The 20002-nt window shown below is 34.9% G+C and overlaps 1 protein-coding gene across 4 annotated transcripts in view; it reads left to right on the forward strand.

Annotated features, from left to right (window-relative positions):
• Window positions 1-4143: 4143 nt before the first annotated feature.
• Window positions 4144-20002, forward strand: part of LOC129745216 (protein Skeletor, isoforms B/C) — a 44498-nt gene continuing 28639 nt past the window's right edge. Inside the window, exons 1-2 of one of the 4 annotated variants that reach the window (XM_055738166.1) lie at window positions 4144-4248; window positions 4552-4909. In XM_055738166.1, the coding sequence (XP_055594141.1) occupies window positions 4858-4909 (52 nt within the window). In that variant the 5' untranslated portion in view covers window positions 4144-4248; window positions 4552-4857. Of the gene's footprint in view, window positions 4307-4551; window positions 4910-20002 lie in introns of all 4 variants that reach the window. The other 3 variants (XM_055738156.1, XM_055738168.1, XM_055738152.1) reach the window with 3 other exon arrangements.

The raw sequence follows: 20002 nt of genomic DNA on the forward strand, positions 1-20002 counted from the left end.
TTAATCTGTATGAGGCACTTCTGCCCAGAGACCATTCGAAGTGACCGTTTTCACTTGGAGCGCATATTGGTGTAAGAATGATGCCCGATGTCTCCTTTACTTGTCAAATAACAAAAAGTCTACTTCTATCAGTAATAATTTGTGAATTTGAAACAAGTAAATGGAAGTTAGCGTTCTTCATTTAGCGGAACCAAAAAATAGCGGAACTTTTTAATTCGCTAGCTCAATCAAAATTTAGCGGCAAAATTAAACCGCTAACAAAAAGTTATCGGACTAACTAGCGATAAGCGGATTAGCGTTTTTGTACCGATCACTGCCAAACAACGATAAAACAATCTATCCCGACATTCTTGACATTCGCAGTGTAAAAATTCACTTGAATTTTAAGTGACGGGCTAAATATTGGGTTAAGTAACCGGTCAAGTGAGTTTTGATATGAGTATCGAAAACATTTAGTGCCGGTCACTTAAAGCTCAAGTGATAAGTAAGTAAATATTGATTCGGTCTCTTAAAACTTAAGTGAGAGGCAAGTGAAATGTACATGAGCCGTTTCAGTGTGCCTAAACACCCAAAATTTTAACGATACCATGATAAGAAATTTTACATTTTCTTTACTGAAATGAAGTTTTTGCATACGCAAGACGCGTACATTAATCTGCAAAGTTGCAATCAAATGTTGATAGTTGATAGTTGAAAATTGAGTTAAAATACTCAAGAAATAAAAAGAGAGCAAATATGAATTTTTGTCGTAACAATTTGGCAACTCTGATGAGGCCAAATTCAAACCAAGATTTGAGGTTATGGCTGAGGCCAGTATATGCCGTATATACCCTTGAAGACTTGAAGTTACAAAATCTTCCTTAAATTGTCAGTTGACATGTCTCAATCAACTGCATTGGCCATTTTATAAAAATGAAATTTGAACGAGCTTCACGAAAGGGCTTTTAATCAGTTAATCATTTTTTGTAGTTTTGCAAATTGTTGAAATGTATCAGTTTTGTTGGAATTTCAACTCAGAACAGTTTAAGGCTAACTCGAAAGGTTTGTTTTTTATAAGATTTAATTTCTTTCTTTCTTAATTTTTTTTCAAACTGTATTTACTCACCACGGTTTTATCACACATTGAAATTCAGTTTTGTATGAATTGCTTCATGAATTAAATATCTAGATAAATTTAGGCTTCTAAATGATTTTTTAGTGGCGGGTAGAGCAATGTCTAGGTATGGCTTCTTGGCAGCGTGTCAGCTGGTGTCAAGACTATTTCTTTTTTCATCCTGAGTAAGCAAATAAAACAAATGTGTAGCAGAACTGTTCGTGTGCCGCCATGTATCGAACAAACCAATTAAGTAAGATGAGTTAAGTTGATTGTAGGAATCAAATGAATGCCAAAAAAACGGTTCATTACATGGAGCACATAGTTTAAAAATGGGGCGGGCTGGTGGTGACGGAAGTAAGAGAGAAGAGGAGAGATTTTTTTCGTCACATTTATCGATTTCTTGTGAGCTGAACAGAAGGCCGTTCAAATTTGTAATGGAACTTTAAAGTTTCAATAAGAACTTAAATTTTGGGCTAAATAAAACGAATTCAAGCTCATTTATTGAGACGATTAAGCTATGTTTGACCTGTTTAACGAGGTTCTTGGTTGCTCGTCTTAAGTGGACACTAAAATTATATTTTGTACAATGAAATTTTATCCAATTTACAATATTCAAGAACCTTACAAACTGTAATATTTTACATTAGATAAAAATTCATTGTTCAAAAAATAATTTTGGTGTCCACTGAAGACGAGTGATAACCAGACGTCTGGAAAACTGGTAAAAACGTTTTTCAAAGGATCCTGCTTGGATTTGTCCGGATTTTGTGTTGAGAAATTCGAAATCTAAAACTCATATTTTGCACTTTTGAAATAAATTTGTCCTGTTTTGCGGGGAAAAATTTACTTTACTTTACTTACACATATAAGAGACACAATTCGAAATATTATCTCAGGTAAGCCTCTTAGCTGTAATATTATAGTTTCGAACTCATTTCCTAGATTTTCATAACTAAAAGCAGTATGATAAAAGTAATATGTTTTTTTTTACTCGGGTTCTCCCTGAGCCCGAGGGGTTCGGGCATTAACCCTTCCCTACCCTTGCGCAGAATTTAGTGGCGCTGCTATTTTTTTCCACATCACTGTAAGGAATAAACATAAAACAAAAGGAAAGTTGGTAAATTTGTCACACAATTTTGAAGCATTCGAAAATCCTTTATGAACCTTCATCCATCCCTAAAACTTTTACCCGTGACAATTTCTGGAGTATCAATTTGACACTGCTGACTAAAACCAATATATATATCTTGTTTCATAACCCATTTTTATGAACTTATAGTATTGAAATCCTCGTATTGTAACTCAAATATGTTTTTCAGGCAATATTCCAGTACAACACTTCAGTTTTCCGTAAAAGTTAAAAAAAAAATCCGCAAAAATACTGTGACGATTTATTCGGGGGAAGGACGTATTTCGATTTACGCTTGAAACACCGCGATACATGAGAGGACTCTATCGGATGTTAAAACTAGAATACTGGGAATTCCGGAACCGCGGAAGCGCAGCGAATAAAACGCGTGGTTTTCGTTTAGCTTTTCAATTAACACTGTCTTTTATTTTATCCGTCATAATGACATTTCCTAACCGGTTTAACTTTGTCGGTTTCTAATCGGTTCTTCTTGGACTTACGGTTTATCTTTAAATTCCGTAACAATACTGAAGGTCAGCTACAGAATGCTCAAAAAAAAATTCACATAATGTCCAAGAAAGTTGAAGATAGAAGCATTACATACGTTGCACATAAGGATATGATTTTTGTTTTAAAATTTTTCAAGATCATGACCACTAAAAATGTAAAAATGTTGTGTTGAAACCGTACTTTTTAATCAAACATGAATTTGTTATAGTCCCACCAGATAAATGTTGAAAAAAGGATTGGAAAGTTGATGTAATTTGGCACATTTTTACTTTTTAGATGTTCAAAATACGAAATTTAATGGGTATCTATTTCTCAAACCTTTTGTCAATTTGCAATTTCTCAGATTTTAAAAGACTGAAATTCAAATAAGCACTGGATTTTGAGAATTTTCACGCAAGATTTCCGTAATGAATTTATTTTCACCAGTAAAATTATTTCATACCGATTCTAGTGGTGTATCGCTGCGATAGCATGGTTTTTCGGATTCTTTTCTTAGACTTTGAATAATGGAAAACTGAAGTGATGTAGGTGAATTATGTCTAACCAACATACTTTAGCTATATTTCGAGGTTTTCAAAACTATATTTTTTTTTGTAAAAATCGGGTTAGAAACAAAAGAGATATAGCGGTTTTAACGAGGGATGTTAATTTGACACTCAAGGTCTGATTATGGAGTTTTCTTCCTGCGTCCATACAAAAAGTAATGATGTAAAATTGAAGATTTCAAGAATTTATTGAGGGTTCGCAAAGAAAATTTTTTTTGGATCCACCCGAATAAAGTTACAAGCCGCCAAACTTCCAATAGTGTTATATAGACACTCAAGAGCAGGTTAGGGTTAATATTATAAGCTGGATGCCGAGGAAGATGGTATAATAAAAAAACAGCCTTCCTAACGATCAACTTCCTGAAATGATTGTAAACTAACATATCCATCCAATCATCCAAACCTTCATCCTCGATAAAGGTCACGATCAAACGCCACCACCAGAGTTATAGAAGCCTAGAGGCAGCCGGAAAGTTGCACATCATCTTGTGGGGAGCTTGATTTATTTTTTATCACCTTAAAATCCAATATTACACTCTACCATTTATGACAGAAGAACGCCTCAAATCTTCCAACCTTCTGGGCCGAGAACAGTCGCCGAGTGCATCCAACGCCAGTTAAAGCCACGAACCCGCTCGGACACGATCGATGACGCCTCACTTGCATGCAGCCGCAGCCCCCAAGCCCCAAGCGTGAGCCATGACGAGGGGACTTGATCGTGCCCATCGAGCCCGCACTAATCATCGGAGCTTTTTCATTCGGCTTGTGTTCGATCGTGTTCGGTTTTTGGGGCCGCTTGGGTCGGTCGGGCGGGATCAGAAGGTACTTAATTTGCTGCAACTCCGCGGCAGACTTTAGTCTGCTGCGAGCTTTCGAACGGTGCGGATCGGATCAACTCCCTGGATCCTTAGGGGTCTCTCTCTCTGTGTGTGAATATTTGAGTGGTGCTTAGTTGGGGGATTGGATTTGTGAGTTGTGCTACTGCTGCAACTGGTGAGGACTTGTGGTCCATCAGTGGATGATAGAGTGAAGTTTTGGATTTGAAACGGGACTTGGAGGCCTCCTTGGTCCACCAGCATCGAAGCGGGTTGGGTTTTGGGACAAGTTGAACCTGCATCATTGATACGGAAGAGGAAAGTGACAGTTTTTCTAGTGTTGGATGCTGTGTGTGTGTGGGGTGTACGATTTATGACCAAAGAGGCCCGCGTGTCCCGTGTGGTGTCTTAAGCGCGGAAAGTGAAGTTCTGGTATCTCTGGTTTGGCTATTTCAGTGACGCAGTAATTCTCAAAACGTGAAAGTGGGAAAGTAACATCTAGTCGAGCTACGTTTGCTGGATCCCAGATCTGGTCTGTTTTGGTTCGGTTGGTTTTGCTGAAGGCTAGTGACCCCTAGCGTATGGATACAGTGACCAGTTAGTTGTTGAGCCCAGTGAGGGAGATCTCATCGACGAGCAATTAGTCGTGGCTGATTGACTTCCCGATTCGGTCCGATCAGGGACAGCAAGGCAGAGACAGAGGCTGAAGGAGGAAGGAAGAGCGGAGGAACTGGAGTAGGACGGCCAGTAACAACCGTTAAGATGCTGTCCAGACGAGGTTTTATCTTGGCGGTTGCTGTAGCATTTGCGATATGTAAGTTAAATGATTGGGCTCTTCCTTGTAGATGCAGAGGAGGCAAAAGCGTGTAAATAGCTACCTAGCTTTGACTTGGATATTTTCATGCCTCCGCATTGGGGAGCATTTTTCATAGTCATGAGGTTCGAACTGTTCGCGAAATGGTGTCACTGAAGTGAAGATACAAAAAGATGATGATGATGATGTGAGGAGTTTTTCATCGATGATCGGTGAAGAGCCTAGAGGCGGGGATCTAGGTCAATTGCGCCGCCTGGCCGCCGACAAGTCGAGAGTCTTCCGGACTTCAAACTATCTTCAGCAGATAGCTAGATAGAGAGATTCGTTGATGAGCAGTTGAGTCGATCGGCGCAGTAAACACACGTTGTTGATTGGGGCCTTTGGGTGAAAATCATATATCGAATTTTCACCTCGTATGGCCACCTATTGTAGCTGGCAGCTATTCAGTGACTCTCTTTGGGGTGGCAAAGATTTAATGTATTGTTTTTAATTTGGAGAAAGAGTTTTTATTCATCGCTAACGAGTCTTTTAGAGGAGTTTTTTTTTTCATTGGTGCGGTGACAGGTTGGTTTGTTCGGACTTTAATATGATTTTTATCGAGATTGCGGCCAGTTTTGTGATCATTGGAGTGTTGTAAAACTGGTATCAACACATTGAGTATTTCTGGTTTCCCGTGGAATGTGTGCATGGAAACTTAACCCGATGGCTTTCTTCATTTGAAATTATACGATTTATAGATTGAAGTTTCAGCTAAAGTTAATGCTTGAACTTTTTGATGTTTTATGAATTTATACAATTAATCAAGATCTCCTACCATATTCTTCGATCTTTGGTTTGAATAGTTATTTTTCAATCATTTCTTTCAATCAAAATAAATTTTGTTATTAATTTGATTTTGAACATTTTTAAAGTGGCGCGTTTTGACGTCAAAAATTCAACCATTTGTATTTGGATCATGAATTCGTGAAGAAAAAACGGTCAATATAAAAATGAAGCATGTTTAATTTTAAACTTATGAATAAATCTTTCCAAATTGTACAAATTTATTTATTTTATTTTTAAAGTATTTTGTCTTACGACGTAACTTGACGAACATAATTCCTAAAATTCACTCGGTCCATGGCAGACCTTCTTCAAATTCTCGGGCATCCCACATTCGCCAGATCACGCTCCACTTGGTCTAACGAAATTGCTCGCTGAATTGTACAAAATGAACTATAATTAAATTAATTAAAGCTTAGTTCATTTAGAAATGGGACAGTTTCGAATGCGTGTAGCTCAAAAAAAATTTGCTTGCTCGAAATACCTTCTATGGAGGAAATAAACGAAATCTTATGATATTTCATGAAAAGATAAAAAATAAAAATTAACTTTTTTTGTAAGAAAAAATTCTACTTTATTCTTGATCAGTTTTCCAACTTATACTTTGTCTTATCGGTATTTTAGGTGGCTGTTTTTTCCTCCTTCAATTTCTTCTCCTTTAGTTCCAATACTTTTCGTTTTAAACGAAATTTAGGATCAATACTCATGTTATGAAATCGCTTGGTACATCTTTGTACCTGAAAATAATAACATTTTCGTAGGTGATGGAAAGAATTAGAGAAACATGAGGTATCAATAAACGAAAGAACATAAGCCGTAAATATCATGATTTTTTCGAAAAAGATACAAATAGCGAAAATTAACAAGCAGAATCTTGGCAAATCATTATATTTTTTACAAAACAACCATCAAATACATATTTTTATTAAAATTATATTAGGGACCATGTCACGAGAAGGAATGTTTTAGGATTCTAACGCTGGTTTTTTTTTTAAAATAGGGGTTTTCATGAATTTGCAAAAATTTGATGTTCGAGGTTTGATTTGAATGACTCATAATATTCAGACAACAATTTCAGCTTATCGGAAAAAAAAATTGTTGGACATTTTAGCGATCTACACTTAGATTTTCGCTTAAAAAAAATTAAAATTCTCCTATGAGACTTGACTTCTCTGATGACCTTTAACCGTAGTTGTCGATCATGTGCTTCACTTCAATGCTTGATTTGAACTTTGTGGATATTTCTGACAGTGTTTGCATACTTTTCCACCATTCATACACACTACTTCTTTGAATAATCAACGGTTTTGTCAGATATCAATTTGATAATGATGGATTTTGAAGGAAACTGTGCAAAATTCTTTTTCTTGTATCGTAAAAATCTCAAAACCGCGTGGATTTTAAATTTAAAAAAAAAAGATCGGATAGTACTTTTCATAGGCAACAAAATGCAGTCAAAACATTGAATGTCAGATTACTAGTAAATTGGCTATCAGCAAAACAAAGTGTCCCGTTTCTAAAATAAATTAATCTTTATTAATTTCAACACTGAAATTTTGTTCATCTCTTTGCACCTTTTGATTTCTGACAGCAAAACTATGCCATCAAAAAATTACATGATTTTATCTCAAAACTATGGGACGGTTTCTTGTGATGTTGTTTCTTTTAATTTTACTTATAGCTCTTGACAAACATTATCAAATTTAGATATTCATACAATTTGCTTAGAAAAAATCAATTACATTAATCGAAACAAAAAAACCACCAATGTAACAACAGATTCACACATAAGAGTTGTAAACTCAAATTCTATAGAAAAGATATAGAAGATTAGAATTTGAAAATGTGTATCAAATTTATAAGAATTGTGAATTCTGTGAAAAAAAAACAAAATTCTTAGATCTATTACCCAGGTTCTGAGATGATTTTATTGGTCTAAACTTCAGTCGTTAATAATTTTTTTTTTAAATTTTGAAAAATATGGAAAACTCTTTGTTTATAATCTTTTGACCATTTTTTTCAACACTAAACGTACCGGAGTGGGTCAAATGACATTTGATGAACTTCACAATCATTTATTCCAAAGTTATTCAAAGTCGATTGTTTTTAAGAAAGAATATTCTTCGAGAAAAAGGCTGTAAGTCAGTTATTCAATGCTTGAAATAAAAATTCACTTAGTGCCTGAGAAAGCTGAAATTAGAAGTTTTATGTTTCACAGATGGAAATTTTATTTTTAATTTCTTAGGATTTCGGCCACAAAAAAAATGTTAAAAAGTGGGGTAAAATCCATACATTTTAATGAATCAACCGCCAAATTTATTCCAGTCACATTAGAAAATTTTTGAAAGGTTGGTTAGAAAGTTGACGAAATTTGTGATATTTTAGCATCTTCAGATTTATTAAACACGAAACACAGAATTTTTGACGACTGACACAATTCTAGCAACTGATTTCGACTTTGCACTGGATTTTGAGTACGTTAACGTTAGGTTATCGCAATCAAGCTTTGTGTATAAGAAAGGTGAATTATTCCGGATTTGATGGTGTAATTACATTACATTAAATTGTACGATAAGTCCGCACAAATTTTTGCTTGGCAGACGGGCGCATTGGGTGGTAATTTTTCAAAGCTATTTTGAACACGAAGACGGGTGAAAGTAAACAAAAAAGACACAAGCATAAGCGCAAAATTTCTGGATTTACTTTCCGAAAAATATTTACCATATTTTCGCCAAGCATTGGACCGCTAGTGTGATTACATCACTAGAATTGGTAGAAAATTCCCTTTCTTGTGCATATTTGTGTAAATTTTTCGTCATCATACTCAAAATCTAAGACAAACAGTACTTTTTTACATTTTTGTGGACAATTTTAAGAAATTAAAAAAAAAAACATATGTGCAACATATAGCTTCCAACTTCAGCTTTCTCAGGCACCAAGTGAATTTTTTTTAAAAAAACTCTATAATTGACTAACATTCATTTTCCCTAAGCATGTTTTTGGGATTTTTTTTTCTTAGACTTTGAATAATTTTAAAATCAATGATTGTAGCTGAATTTTGTCCGAGAATCATATTTGAGACACGTTACAAGCTTTCCAAAACTATTTATTTCAAAATCGGTTGAGAAACAAAAGAGTTTTAGCGGAAAAAAGTGATAGGGGTCAGTTAGGGGTCGATTTTTTCAATTTTTTTACTCCTTACCGGAGATTTAGAAATTCCATTTAGTGCAGAGTAATTGGTGCCGTCATGCAATCAATGTAGAGAATCGATAACGACTTCTTAGATAGCACGTATGACTTTCACCATCGTGTAGACCACGGTTTTCTTTCGAGCTTCTTTTCGTATCTTTAATTTAAAAATAAATCAAAATTTAATCTTAAAAGGTATCAATACCTTGTATGAATTTTAAAATTTTATGGAGTTGATAAATTAGTAAATTTATTCCTTGCCTTATGTTCAAAGCGTATCATCCTCAAAATGCATTGATTAGATATGTTTTTTTTTATCAGCCATTTCGACAGCATTTAACCAGCTAGGCGCATTTGGTGCTAAAAGCTTGTACGATTGACCGGTTTTACCGGACTTAACTGAATATTTTATACAAAACTTAGGAAAGGTCCACTGTAGGCAAATTGTCCAGGTTTTGTTGAAAAATCCGATTTTTTCCAAATTCATTCACTTTATTTACAAAACCGATTCTGCGACCGTTTATCTGGATCTGGATCGAACAATCCTAGTTACAAGGTTTTTGAATGTTAATGATTCCCAGAAGTATGCAAACATTTCTCTCTTTCAATATTCACAAACAGCATACAGGCGGATCCATGATGAGAAATTTTTATAAAGAAATACATTTTTGGACGTCTAATATCTTTGCCACCCATGGTCTAAACTTTTGAGGATTACCCAAACTTTTGTCGAATGGTTGAATAATTGTAATCGGTCGAAAATCGCGAAACAATAACAGGGATTTTCTAGGACATCACTAGATTGACATAAACAACATGGGCCTCTGCTTATATTGCACAAATATTTTAAGGCGAAATACAGGTGCTGGAGACGTCTTAATACATGCAACTGAAGCGAGAGAATCTTGGATGGCCTGCAGTTTATTTCAAAAACACCATTAAAATATCATCTGAATCGAAAATTATTACCGATGGGTTAAAATATTTCATTATAGATGTTATTCATGTTCTTACCGTTTAGCAAAAAATTCAATAATAATTTAAAGATTTTTTTTTTTCTTGAAATCAAGATAAGACCGTTTGTCGAAAATCATGGCAATTCAAGAGTTTAAGAATAACTAGGATGGTCTTTCAAAAATATGGTAAAATTCTAAAAAATCAGGTCACCCGGAACCGCTGGTTCATACCCAACAGGCTAATAAGTTTTAAAGTGTGGCGTAGGGGACATAAAAATATGTATTCTGATTTTGATGTGTCATAAACTAAGATTGCCAGAACTTTTTCTGCGTGACCTCGGGCCGTGAATCTGTGAAATCTTTCAAGTTTGTTTTGATGAAACTTACATAAGATATTTCGGTTTTGGATGCAAAATTAATAAAAATACCTTTGAAGTCCAATTTGAGTATTTTCTTTGGTTTTGTTAAAAAAGAAGGCTTTTTTTACAAAACTCGGGCAACCGGGCAGGGTCGGACCTTTTCAAAATTTTGTATCAAATTTGATCCTTCCCGGATAAAACTGGGCACTCTGGCAAGCTTATCATAAACACTCAACCAAAGTCATGAAAAATATAACATTCTGGTTAAAAGTTTAAAGTCTCTATAATTCAACAATACAATATTTAACATTCTGATGATAATTTCAATTTAATATACTTTATAAACTTATTATTAAATCAGTATTAAATAGTATTAAATTAGTATTAAATCATTACATATTAATTGGATAAATTCTAGTACATGTTATGAATGTATTCAAATGACAAGCTTTTCTGCCGTTTTTTGCTGTTTACTTCATCACAAAGAAGCCCTCAGGTAGCACCCCTTTTTAACCAAATTTGAAAGATCGATCTTGCAGAGCTCGATCATTTGTCTTCGAATTTTCGGATGGATCGATTCTTCAATCATTTAGCTGAACCGATCTTGAGAATTGATCTTTTCCAGAAGATCGATCAATCTTAGTTCAAGTAATAAAGTAAGGTTTCGAACCAAGAAAACACAATCTTGTTAAACATTTCCTTAGAAACCGAAGTGAAAATCTACCGTCCCCATTTACCTCATGAAGCGAGGTAAGCGAATACACCAGTAGACCAGAACAATTTACGTGATATCTTTTCACGCTTTATCATTATTGATCCACTGATGATTCTTTTAAATGATTTTTCAAAGTTGAAACTGTTCGAAAATACGGTCCCACTTACCCCTGTGTATCTTACTGAAAAAAATGACATTCAATTTTTGTTTCGCTTCGCTGTCTATCATTTTTCAATGAACCGATTGTTTTTGCCATAAATTTAATATTTCCAGTTAATTTTATTAACATTTTCGTAGAACATATTTGATCTTTCAAAAATCTCAGTTCCTCAGTATATTAGAATGATGATTAAACTAAAAAGATATTTAAAAAGATTTTGTCTAAGTTTTTGACGTGTTAAAATATTCTTTTCGTGATCAATTATACCATCTATAATACGACAATATGTAAAACATTCGACCTGAAATCGTGTTTATGGTTCAAAAGTTGACCTCTAGTTTATTGTTACGCTTTTCCGTTGAATAGAAACCATGCCGCACACGTGTTTGTGTTTTCACTTTCCCACTCGTAAGCACAACGATCATCCATAGAATCACAGAGCAGTTTTCATCACCATCACCATATAGTGTTGTCGCACTGAAATCATCCCCCCTTTCCTATTTGAGGAGCTTTACAGAGCTTAAAACTGACAGTGACTACCCACCAGTATCTTTTCCATCGTACGTGAAAAAACAAGCCACCGGATCGAAAATAAAAACATAAACGGGTAAAATAATCGGGTTAATGACTTCCCGCAATACGTATAACTGGTATAGTAACAGAGCGTAAGCAAATAAACAGGCGCCGAATTACGACCTTTGGGCATTTACGATTGGAAGCCCACACCAGAGACTAGACGTATTTAGCGACTGATGCCAACGTATAGTGGCGCTTCGAAAACCACCACCGACTCTCGTTTTCATTCGTTTGTTTGCAGATGAGTTCTTTCAATGAACCATTGCTACCTACATTCACGGTTTGAAATCGAAAGTGACAACAATCCCCCGGTTGGCCTTCATTTTTTCTGTTTTAATCCAATGAATGACACGTGTGTTCCCATTGCTCGTGTGAACTATACTGTGTATGTTAAATTTTCTATGATTTATGCTGAAAATATTGCACCCCCTCTTTTATCTTATAGAAATATTCACATTTTATTAGATTGCTGAATTAGTAGTAGTAGTTATTGAGAACAGCTCCCATTAATGAACATGAGGTACATTTCGAAGCTGCGTCATACTTATATGTAAAAGTTCAGGTCCAGGGAAAAAAACTGCTCGGTAATACTTTACTGGATAACGAATTTCTTAGGATCTACGAGGTAGTTAAATTACTCAGCAGCTTTCTTACAAGTCAAAAATTGCTGTCGCCAAGCATTCAAACGAGCTTTCCTCAAATACACCTGACAAAAAAAACACGGTTTCCGTTCCCCTTAATGATCAGTTAAATTAAGGGGGTGATCACACGTTTTGGTTCAATGACAGCTTGTTGACACCTTGCTTTCGCCCGGTCCAACAGCTGATTAAGGGCTAGTGTGAAATTTTCTTTTTCCCAGTCCCACAAAAAGCCATTATAGCTTGTGGATCGTGATGGTCTTCTCCTACAAGTAATTTCCATGGGACTTAGCGAAGGTCGCATTGATCATGATCGAATGTTGTTTTTCCCACCGTTTTGGATCGATTTTATCCACAGATAAACCTTGATGTGTTCGACAGATAATCGAAGCTTGGTTTTGCTTCAGACACACGAATAAATCGACAAAATTAGAAAGAGATTTTGGATAAGCAAGTTGAAAGGATTGGTCGAAAGGTAATTGCGTGTTATTTTTCAGCTTCATTCAACATTGATGGTTCTTTTTTTTTAATTTTATATTGATTGAACAATACTATTAATTGGGACCCTTGGCCACAAGAACGGGAGGAGGGAGGGGGCTTGTTTGAGGGCTAAACCCCTCCCCCTCGAGGGTCCAAAAATGCTAAGTGAAATGTTTTTATCTAAACTCCTAATCAAATTTTGATGAACGACTAAAATGATTCAAGCGCAGAAATCTCGACTCAGAACAAAAGACAACAAATCTTATCCCAGGTCAATAGTTCTACTACAATTTTTCAAAAAAAAATTAACTTTTTGATAGAAATATAGTGACGAAAATCGAATTTGAATAATATTAGCCTAAGCTTGCCAAATCGCGCAGATTTGGCCTGAATTTTTGCACACAATCAAACAAAAATTTAAACTTAGTCAATTATGTTTATTGGGTTTAACTTTTTTGAGTAGGGGAGAATGGGGAAATTTGATACCTTTTTCTTATTTTCATCATATCTTTTTGGATAAAATTGGAGATCGCCGTCTTTAGCATTTTCTGACAGCGTGTAATGTAATGACAGTTTTTATTTTGGAAAAGTTAGATTGATGCATGCACTCCTGCTGTTCATGTAGGTTAACTAAAAGCTGTTCATGTAGGTTAACTTAAGGACTTAAAAATTGTGATATTTTGAAAGTTAAAGGATCCTTTAATCAGGTTGTCTTTAGCTTTGGAAAAAATCATGCAAAATCAAAAAATTAAAGTTCATTGACATTTTTGATCATAATTGTTTTAATTCAACAGTTTATAAGTGTCAGCCAAAAGAATTCTAAAAGTTTGTCTACTATCCTATATAAATTGCAAAGTTAAAGGCAAAAAGGATGATTTAAAATGGAAGGATCGGTTTCGATAAACAAAAGTCATGTGTTTTTCTTCATAATTTGTGTTCAATAATTTTGATATTGGCGGATATTGGAGAAAATATTCTGGGTTTTCACGGAGGAGACTTGCGTAAAAATAGAAATCTTAGGTTAGAATTATTCCGCATTGTGTGGTTCCCAATTTTCTTATTAACATCCATATTTATCCTTTTGGCTCATAATTAGTCGAGATTTCAATCTGAGCCTGCTGAGTTTTTCCCCGAATGACGTTCTTCGTAAGGTAGCTACTTTGGATAAAACGTAAGGACCTGGCCTAGATGGCATTCCGCAATTCCTGTCCAAAAAATGCGCTGATTTCTGATCGATACCTCTCTCGATTATCTTCAACCAGTCGTTAATAGAGGGCATTTTTCCCGGTGCCTGGAAAACTGCATCTATAATTCCAATCCACAAATCTGGAAACATACACCAGGATGAAAACTATCGCGGGAAATCAATTCTGAGTTGTTTTCCGAAATTGTTCGAGAGCCTTGTCTATGATTCACTGTATCAATCTGTACGTCATACTATCTCAGAAAATCAACATGGATTTTTGCAAAGCAGATCTACGACCACCAACCTCATGACGTACGTTCCTAAGTAAATGAGGAGACTGGACAAACGTCAGCAAGTCGACGCCGTGCATGTTGATGCGTCGTCTAGGTCTTCCTATTTGGATTTGTAAATGGATCCATTCATACCTGGAAGGCCGAACTGCTTTCGTACGACTCGGTGCAGTGAACTCGACACCATTCGAAATCACATCTGGTGTTCCTCAAGGGAGCCACTTAGGACCATTGATCTTCCTTATTTTCATCAACGACATATGCGCCATTCTTGAGTCGGAAATCTTACTTTATGCCGATGATCTTAAAATTTTCCGTACAATTTCATCTCTAGTAGATTGCTGCGCACTTCAAACGGACATCGATTTTCTTCAGGCTTGGTGTCATCACAACGGCATGGCTCCAAATATTGCCAAATGCACTACCATCTCGTTCACTCGTCAACGAAATCCCATCAACTTCGAATATAAAATGTCAACGATCGTTTTGAGCCGCACATTAGTCGTCAAGGACCTTGGAATCACCCTGGATAGCAAGCTCAATTTTTCACAGCATATCTCCTCAACGATAGCGAAAATTATAAATATTTGTGTTCTCAGCATGATTAAAATTTGCTCGCGTTTACTCTTATTATCATTTTGCTGCCAGACATGCTGAGAACAGTAGCGTCCATTACCAGGGGGCTCAATTGAGCCTTTTGGTGTGGGGGAGTGTGGTGGGCCGCTACAAAAAAAAAAAAAAAAAAAAAAAAGGTTTTGCGGTCCTTGGCTTCATCCGTCGAAACACGGAATTCTTTAATGACTTTTATAGTTTGAAAGCTCTGTATTGTGCTCTTGTGCGCAGCATTATTGAGTACGGGGTGCAAATTTGGGCTCCATATCAAGCGGTACATTCGAATAGGATAGAGAGGATACAACGATACTTTATTAGATATGCTCTACGACAACTACCATGGAACGACTCATCTGACCTCCCGCCTTATGAACAACGCTCCTTGCTACTAAATTTGCCGACGCTGGCATCAAGGCCCGTCTTCCTGCAACGGCTTTTTATTTTCGACATCCTGCATAATAACGTTGATTGCAAGAATTGTTATCGTTGTTACCGTTCAATGCTCCTGTGAGAACAACTCGATCCCAGGATTTCTTCAGGCTTGCTGTTCGACAAACCCAGTATGGTCAAACAATCCTTTGGATACATATTGTGCTCGTTTTAATGAAGTAGTTAGTGTTTTCGATTTCAATATTTCCAAGAATGTGTTTAAATCTAGAATAGGATAGGTTTTTAATTGTTTAAATACTGTAAACCATCTGCGAAGATCAAAAAAATAAATAAATAAATAAAAATAGTTTTTCTTTAAAATGAAATCTTCAAATCTTTAAAATATTTTTTTAAAAACATTTTTCAAAAAAAAAATTGCATCTTCTAGTACTTACCGATAGTGAGAATTCAAAATAAGTAGGTACTCTTTTCTAAGCTTAGCTTAGCTTGATTGACTACTCACATCCACCTGAATCATAGACCTCGAAATGCTCATTATTATTATTTTCATAAAATGATTTCCTAGAAAAAGTTTCTCTTTCTTTAACCCTTCAATGCATAGTGTTGTTTTAAAACAACACTAATCCAAATCCAAATATCTTGAAAACCCGTGGATATTTTTGAGTGATGTATTCACAAAAGTTACTCTAGAGTTTAAAAGAAATTAGTCCTAGTTATTTTTATTACGAAATTTCAGTGTATGTGTTAGATATCGAACAAAGTGTGCAAAAAAATTTCAAAAATCAAATTAAATTTTTTTTTTGAAAAAAGTATTTTTCGGAAAATTGCTGTTCTTTCTTCAGATTTGCTCATGCTAACAAATTTTTTAATCTCAATCAATCAATCAAAACACCTCTTTGTATCCAATTAACAGGGTTCAAGGTTCGAAAAAAAAATTGCAAAATCGTATTGAAATGAATAAAGAATTGCAAAAATTATTTTTCAACTTTGATGGTCCATAGCTTTCATAATACTCAAAATAACAGCTTCAAACCTGTTCAGCTGTGTTATTCGAATTAAAATGTCAACAATTCACAGAACCAATAACTAATATTCTCATTAAAAAAAAGGCATGCAATAAAGGGTTAAATTTTCCATCAATGATATCATTAAGTGTCTCTAATTTTCAACAATAAAAGCTTTTCAAAAACAATAATGGCAAGCGTGGCTCAGTAGAAATAATTCCACATTGCGGATGGTTGCTATTCTGTGATTGACCGAGGCCATCAATTTTATCCAGAGGTTAAAAGAATGGTATCTGGGATTGACAGCACATTCACGTTGAACAAAACTGATGTACTCTCTTTAAACATCAATAACGGCGCCGGCCACGTCCTAGTAGTCAATATATAGAGAGATAAACAAAAAAATGGATGATAGAGAATAAATTTATGCTTTAGGACCGAGGTCACCTCTGCATCGTAGCAAAACAATTTTATGATATGATCAGAAGACTGTTTTGAGTTGTGTGATCAAGTTTTTTAAAATCTTCTTTTGGAAATTTCTTTTCCATGGAAATTCCTTGACTGTTCTTAGTTCCGTAACCTGATCCTTTGCAATGATGAGCTATCTCCTTCTGAACTGTGGGACAGATAAATAATGGTTTTAAAAAACGAACACAAACACATACAGGATCTCAATGAAACTTGATGTTTCCTCGAAGAGATTCCTTTTTATTAACTCTAAGCGTACATCTTTCGAGGATATGATGGCTAGCATCTTACAAATGCTAAAACCACCAACCCACAGAAAGTGTACTATGTATGCCGTGACCGGGATTCGATCTCATGCCCGCTGGCTTAGAACACTTAAAGGCTATCCTCTACCCCACGGGCTGCGGCGGCGATTCTTAAGTAATTTCCCTTATTGTTAGAAAAAAAGGCATATGATCAATGAAAAGGCTAATAAAACAATTTTCTTTGATGTTACAAAAGATCATCGATGTTATGGATAAGCCTGGAGCATTCTTTAGAAATTGTAAGAGTTTTTCATTTAAAAGTGATTATCTGAAAACATGATATAGGATATGATCTAATTTGTTGGTAGAATAAGGTTTGTAATTTGTTTGTTACTCTATCACAGATAAAAAACAATTTTCTTCAATTAGACAAGACATATCACGATTTTGTTAGGGTAGATCTCACCAGATTGCATGAATAGCACATGACGTCTATTCATCTATTTTCAATACTTGACTATAACTATTTTTGACTGAACACTAAAGCATACTCTGAAAAATTCTAAGCTCCCATTGAAATAATAACAATCGATAACGCAACTTTCTTCACAGTTCGGGTAATTTTTTGTTGTTGATATTTTAAAATGCACTGATTGTTAGTTGTTAGAGCATTTTCGTACCAGTTTCATTCAGGTGAGGAATGATTGTTCGATTTTCCTCGAACATTATTATCCTTTTTTATTCGTGCAGACAACATAAATTATTCAAAAGAAATATCAACAACGGCAGTAGCATCCTAAATTTGTGACTTATAACACTGATTTTTCATTCGAGAATTTGGTAAAAATTTGTATTCCATAACTGATTCGTTAGGATAAAAGAAAACCATATAGGAAAAAAATAATTTTCAACGATAAAAATAAAAAAATAAACAAAAATAAAACATACACTAAGCGATAATTTTGTAGAATCAAACTAATTTTTTTCTATAACGCATTGTAAAACCGATATTTTTGGGGCTTTTAATTTTTTTATTCTTCTTACACTCCGTAGCCTCTACTGCCTCAACCTAGGCAAATTGTATCTCAATGAGCATAAAATTTAAAATTCATACCAAAAAAGATAACCAATATTTTAATGTATTTTTTTTTAAATAGTAAACCTTTAAAATATGCCATTCAAAGATTAAAAGATAAGAATTCAAAAAGCTAATTAATTTGATGTTGTTTCCAATGTGTGGTATTTTTAATCCAAAAGTATCATCAAACAAACACAGCTCTATAATGTCAGCTTTTTAATATAACTCAAACCTGAATAACTATATGGAACCTTCAGTTTTTTTATCCTTTATGTAAACATTGTTCAAGCAAAAATGTTTTATGAAATTTTTTTTCACTAAACCCTCCTTCCACCTCCACCCTTCCCCATGAGCCGGTTCTTCAAACGGCCCTGTTATGAAACGAAAACTTTAAACATTTTGTTCGAATACTTTTTGAATTTTCTTTTTTTTAAGTTGTTTTCGTAAGAAATTCATGGTGTGATTCCTTGTTTTAACATATGTACATATATTGTAGCCTACTTCTTACTTTGACTCTCGATTATCGAAAAGAATTATCGGATACAAAAACGAGTCGAACGACGATTCGGCATATACGTTGGACTGAGTCGATTTGAGGTCATTTTTGAATTTCTCAAACCCTGGGGTCTAAAAAGCTTCGTTTTGGTTCTGAACTCATCAATTATTAAATATGAACTTTTAGGATTGTATGGGAAAATTGAATGTTTTGTACTGAAAAATCAACATCATTTTTGTTTCTTCTGTGGAACCGAGCCTGCTTATGATTTTTGTGCCAATATATGAGTTCCCCAAAGGAAATTTTCCGCTGAAAAACTTTGTCCAAGACCGCTACGGTCTTGAACAAAGTTGTTCAGCGGAAAATTTCCTTTGGAGAACTTATAATTTGATATAAAAACTATAAATAAGCTCTGTTCCACAGAAGAAACAAAAATTATGTTGATTTTACAGTGCAAAATATTCAATTTTCCCATACAAACCTAAAAGATCAAATTTAATCATGGAAACGTTACTTAAAAATTCTGCAAAAAATCATTGATGAGTTTTGAACCAAAACAAAGCTTTTTAGACCCCAGGGTTTAAGAAATTCAAAAATGACCTTAAATCATCTCAGTTTTATGTACGTACAAATCACGCAGCCATCTGAAAATCAAGTTTCTCAATTTTCTTTCAACACGTGCCGTTCCAAAAGACTTCCGCTTTCTCCTTTCCTTTAAATAAATGTTCATACTAATAAAGGTTGTGATTACGCAAAATCACGACGAGATTGATGGTCTGTCTCGATACCTTCCAAAGTTGGCCCCCAATTTCGACAGGATCGAGAGTTATCACACTTGCATCTAATAATAGATGTAAATTTTGGAATACAAACATCAAAATAAATCAGCAAACGATTTTTATTGCCTCGATCAACACGGTACGCATCGGTACGCTCAATTTAATTAGCACCTTTCTTCCTTGGATTTTTATTTTTTCTCTTTTGAGAAAAAAAAGACCAAATTTATCTTGCACTGCTTGTTAGCTAACTTAATTTGATCGCTGCTTTCATGGTGGGCTTCCCCCTAATCCGCTTAACCATGTATATTGCATGAGTGCGCTAGTGCGAAAGAAAGCGAAATTTGACCCATATTTTGAAAATTTTCAGTTTTTAATGCAGGGAACAGTTGGCTCCAAGAGTGGGTGAGTTTTCTACACGCACGCTCTGATAGGTTTTACGGTAGACCGATTTAGGTTTGTTTTCACACTTTTCATCGGCTTAAGATAATCATGAATCTTAACAAAGCTACAAAGAGTATAAAAGTTTTCTGGAAGATTTTTAAACATCTCTACATAAAAGTAAAGTATGCTTGAAAATTGCATCTTTCAGTACTTGATTCAGCATCCATCCGAACCTTCTCATGCGGCGACCTAAGATAGTGATTTATTGA

Source organism: Uranotaenia lowii, chromosome 1 (genome assembly GCF_029784155.1).
Source record: "Uranotaenia lowii strain MFRU-FL chromosome 1, ASM2978415v1, whole genome shotgun sequence".
NCBI lineage: Eukaryota > Metazoa > Arthropoda > Insecta > Diptera > Culicidae > Uranotaenia > Uranotaenia lowii.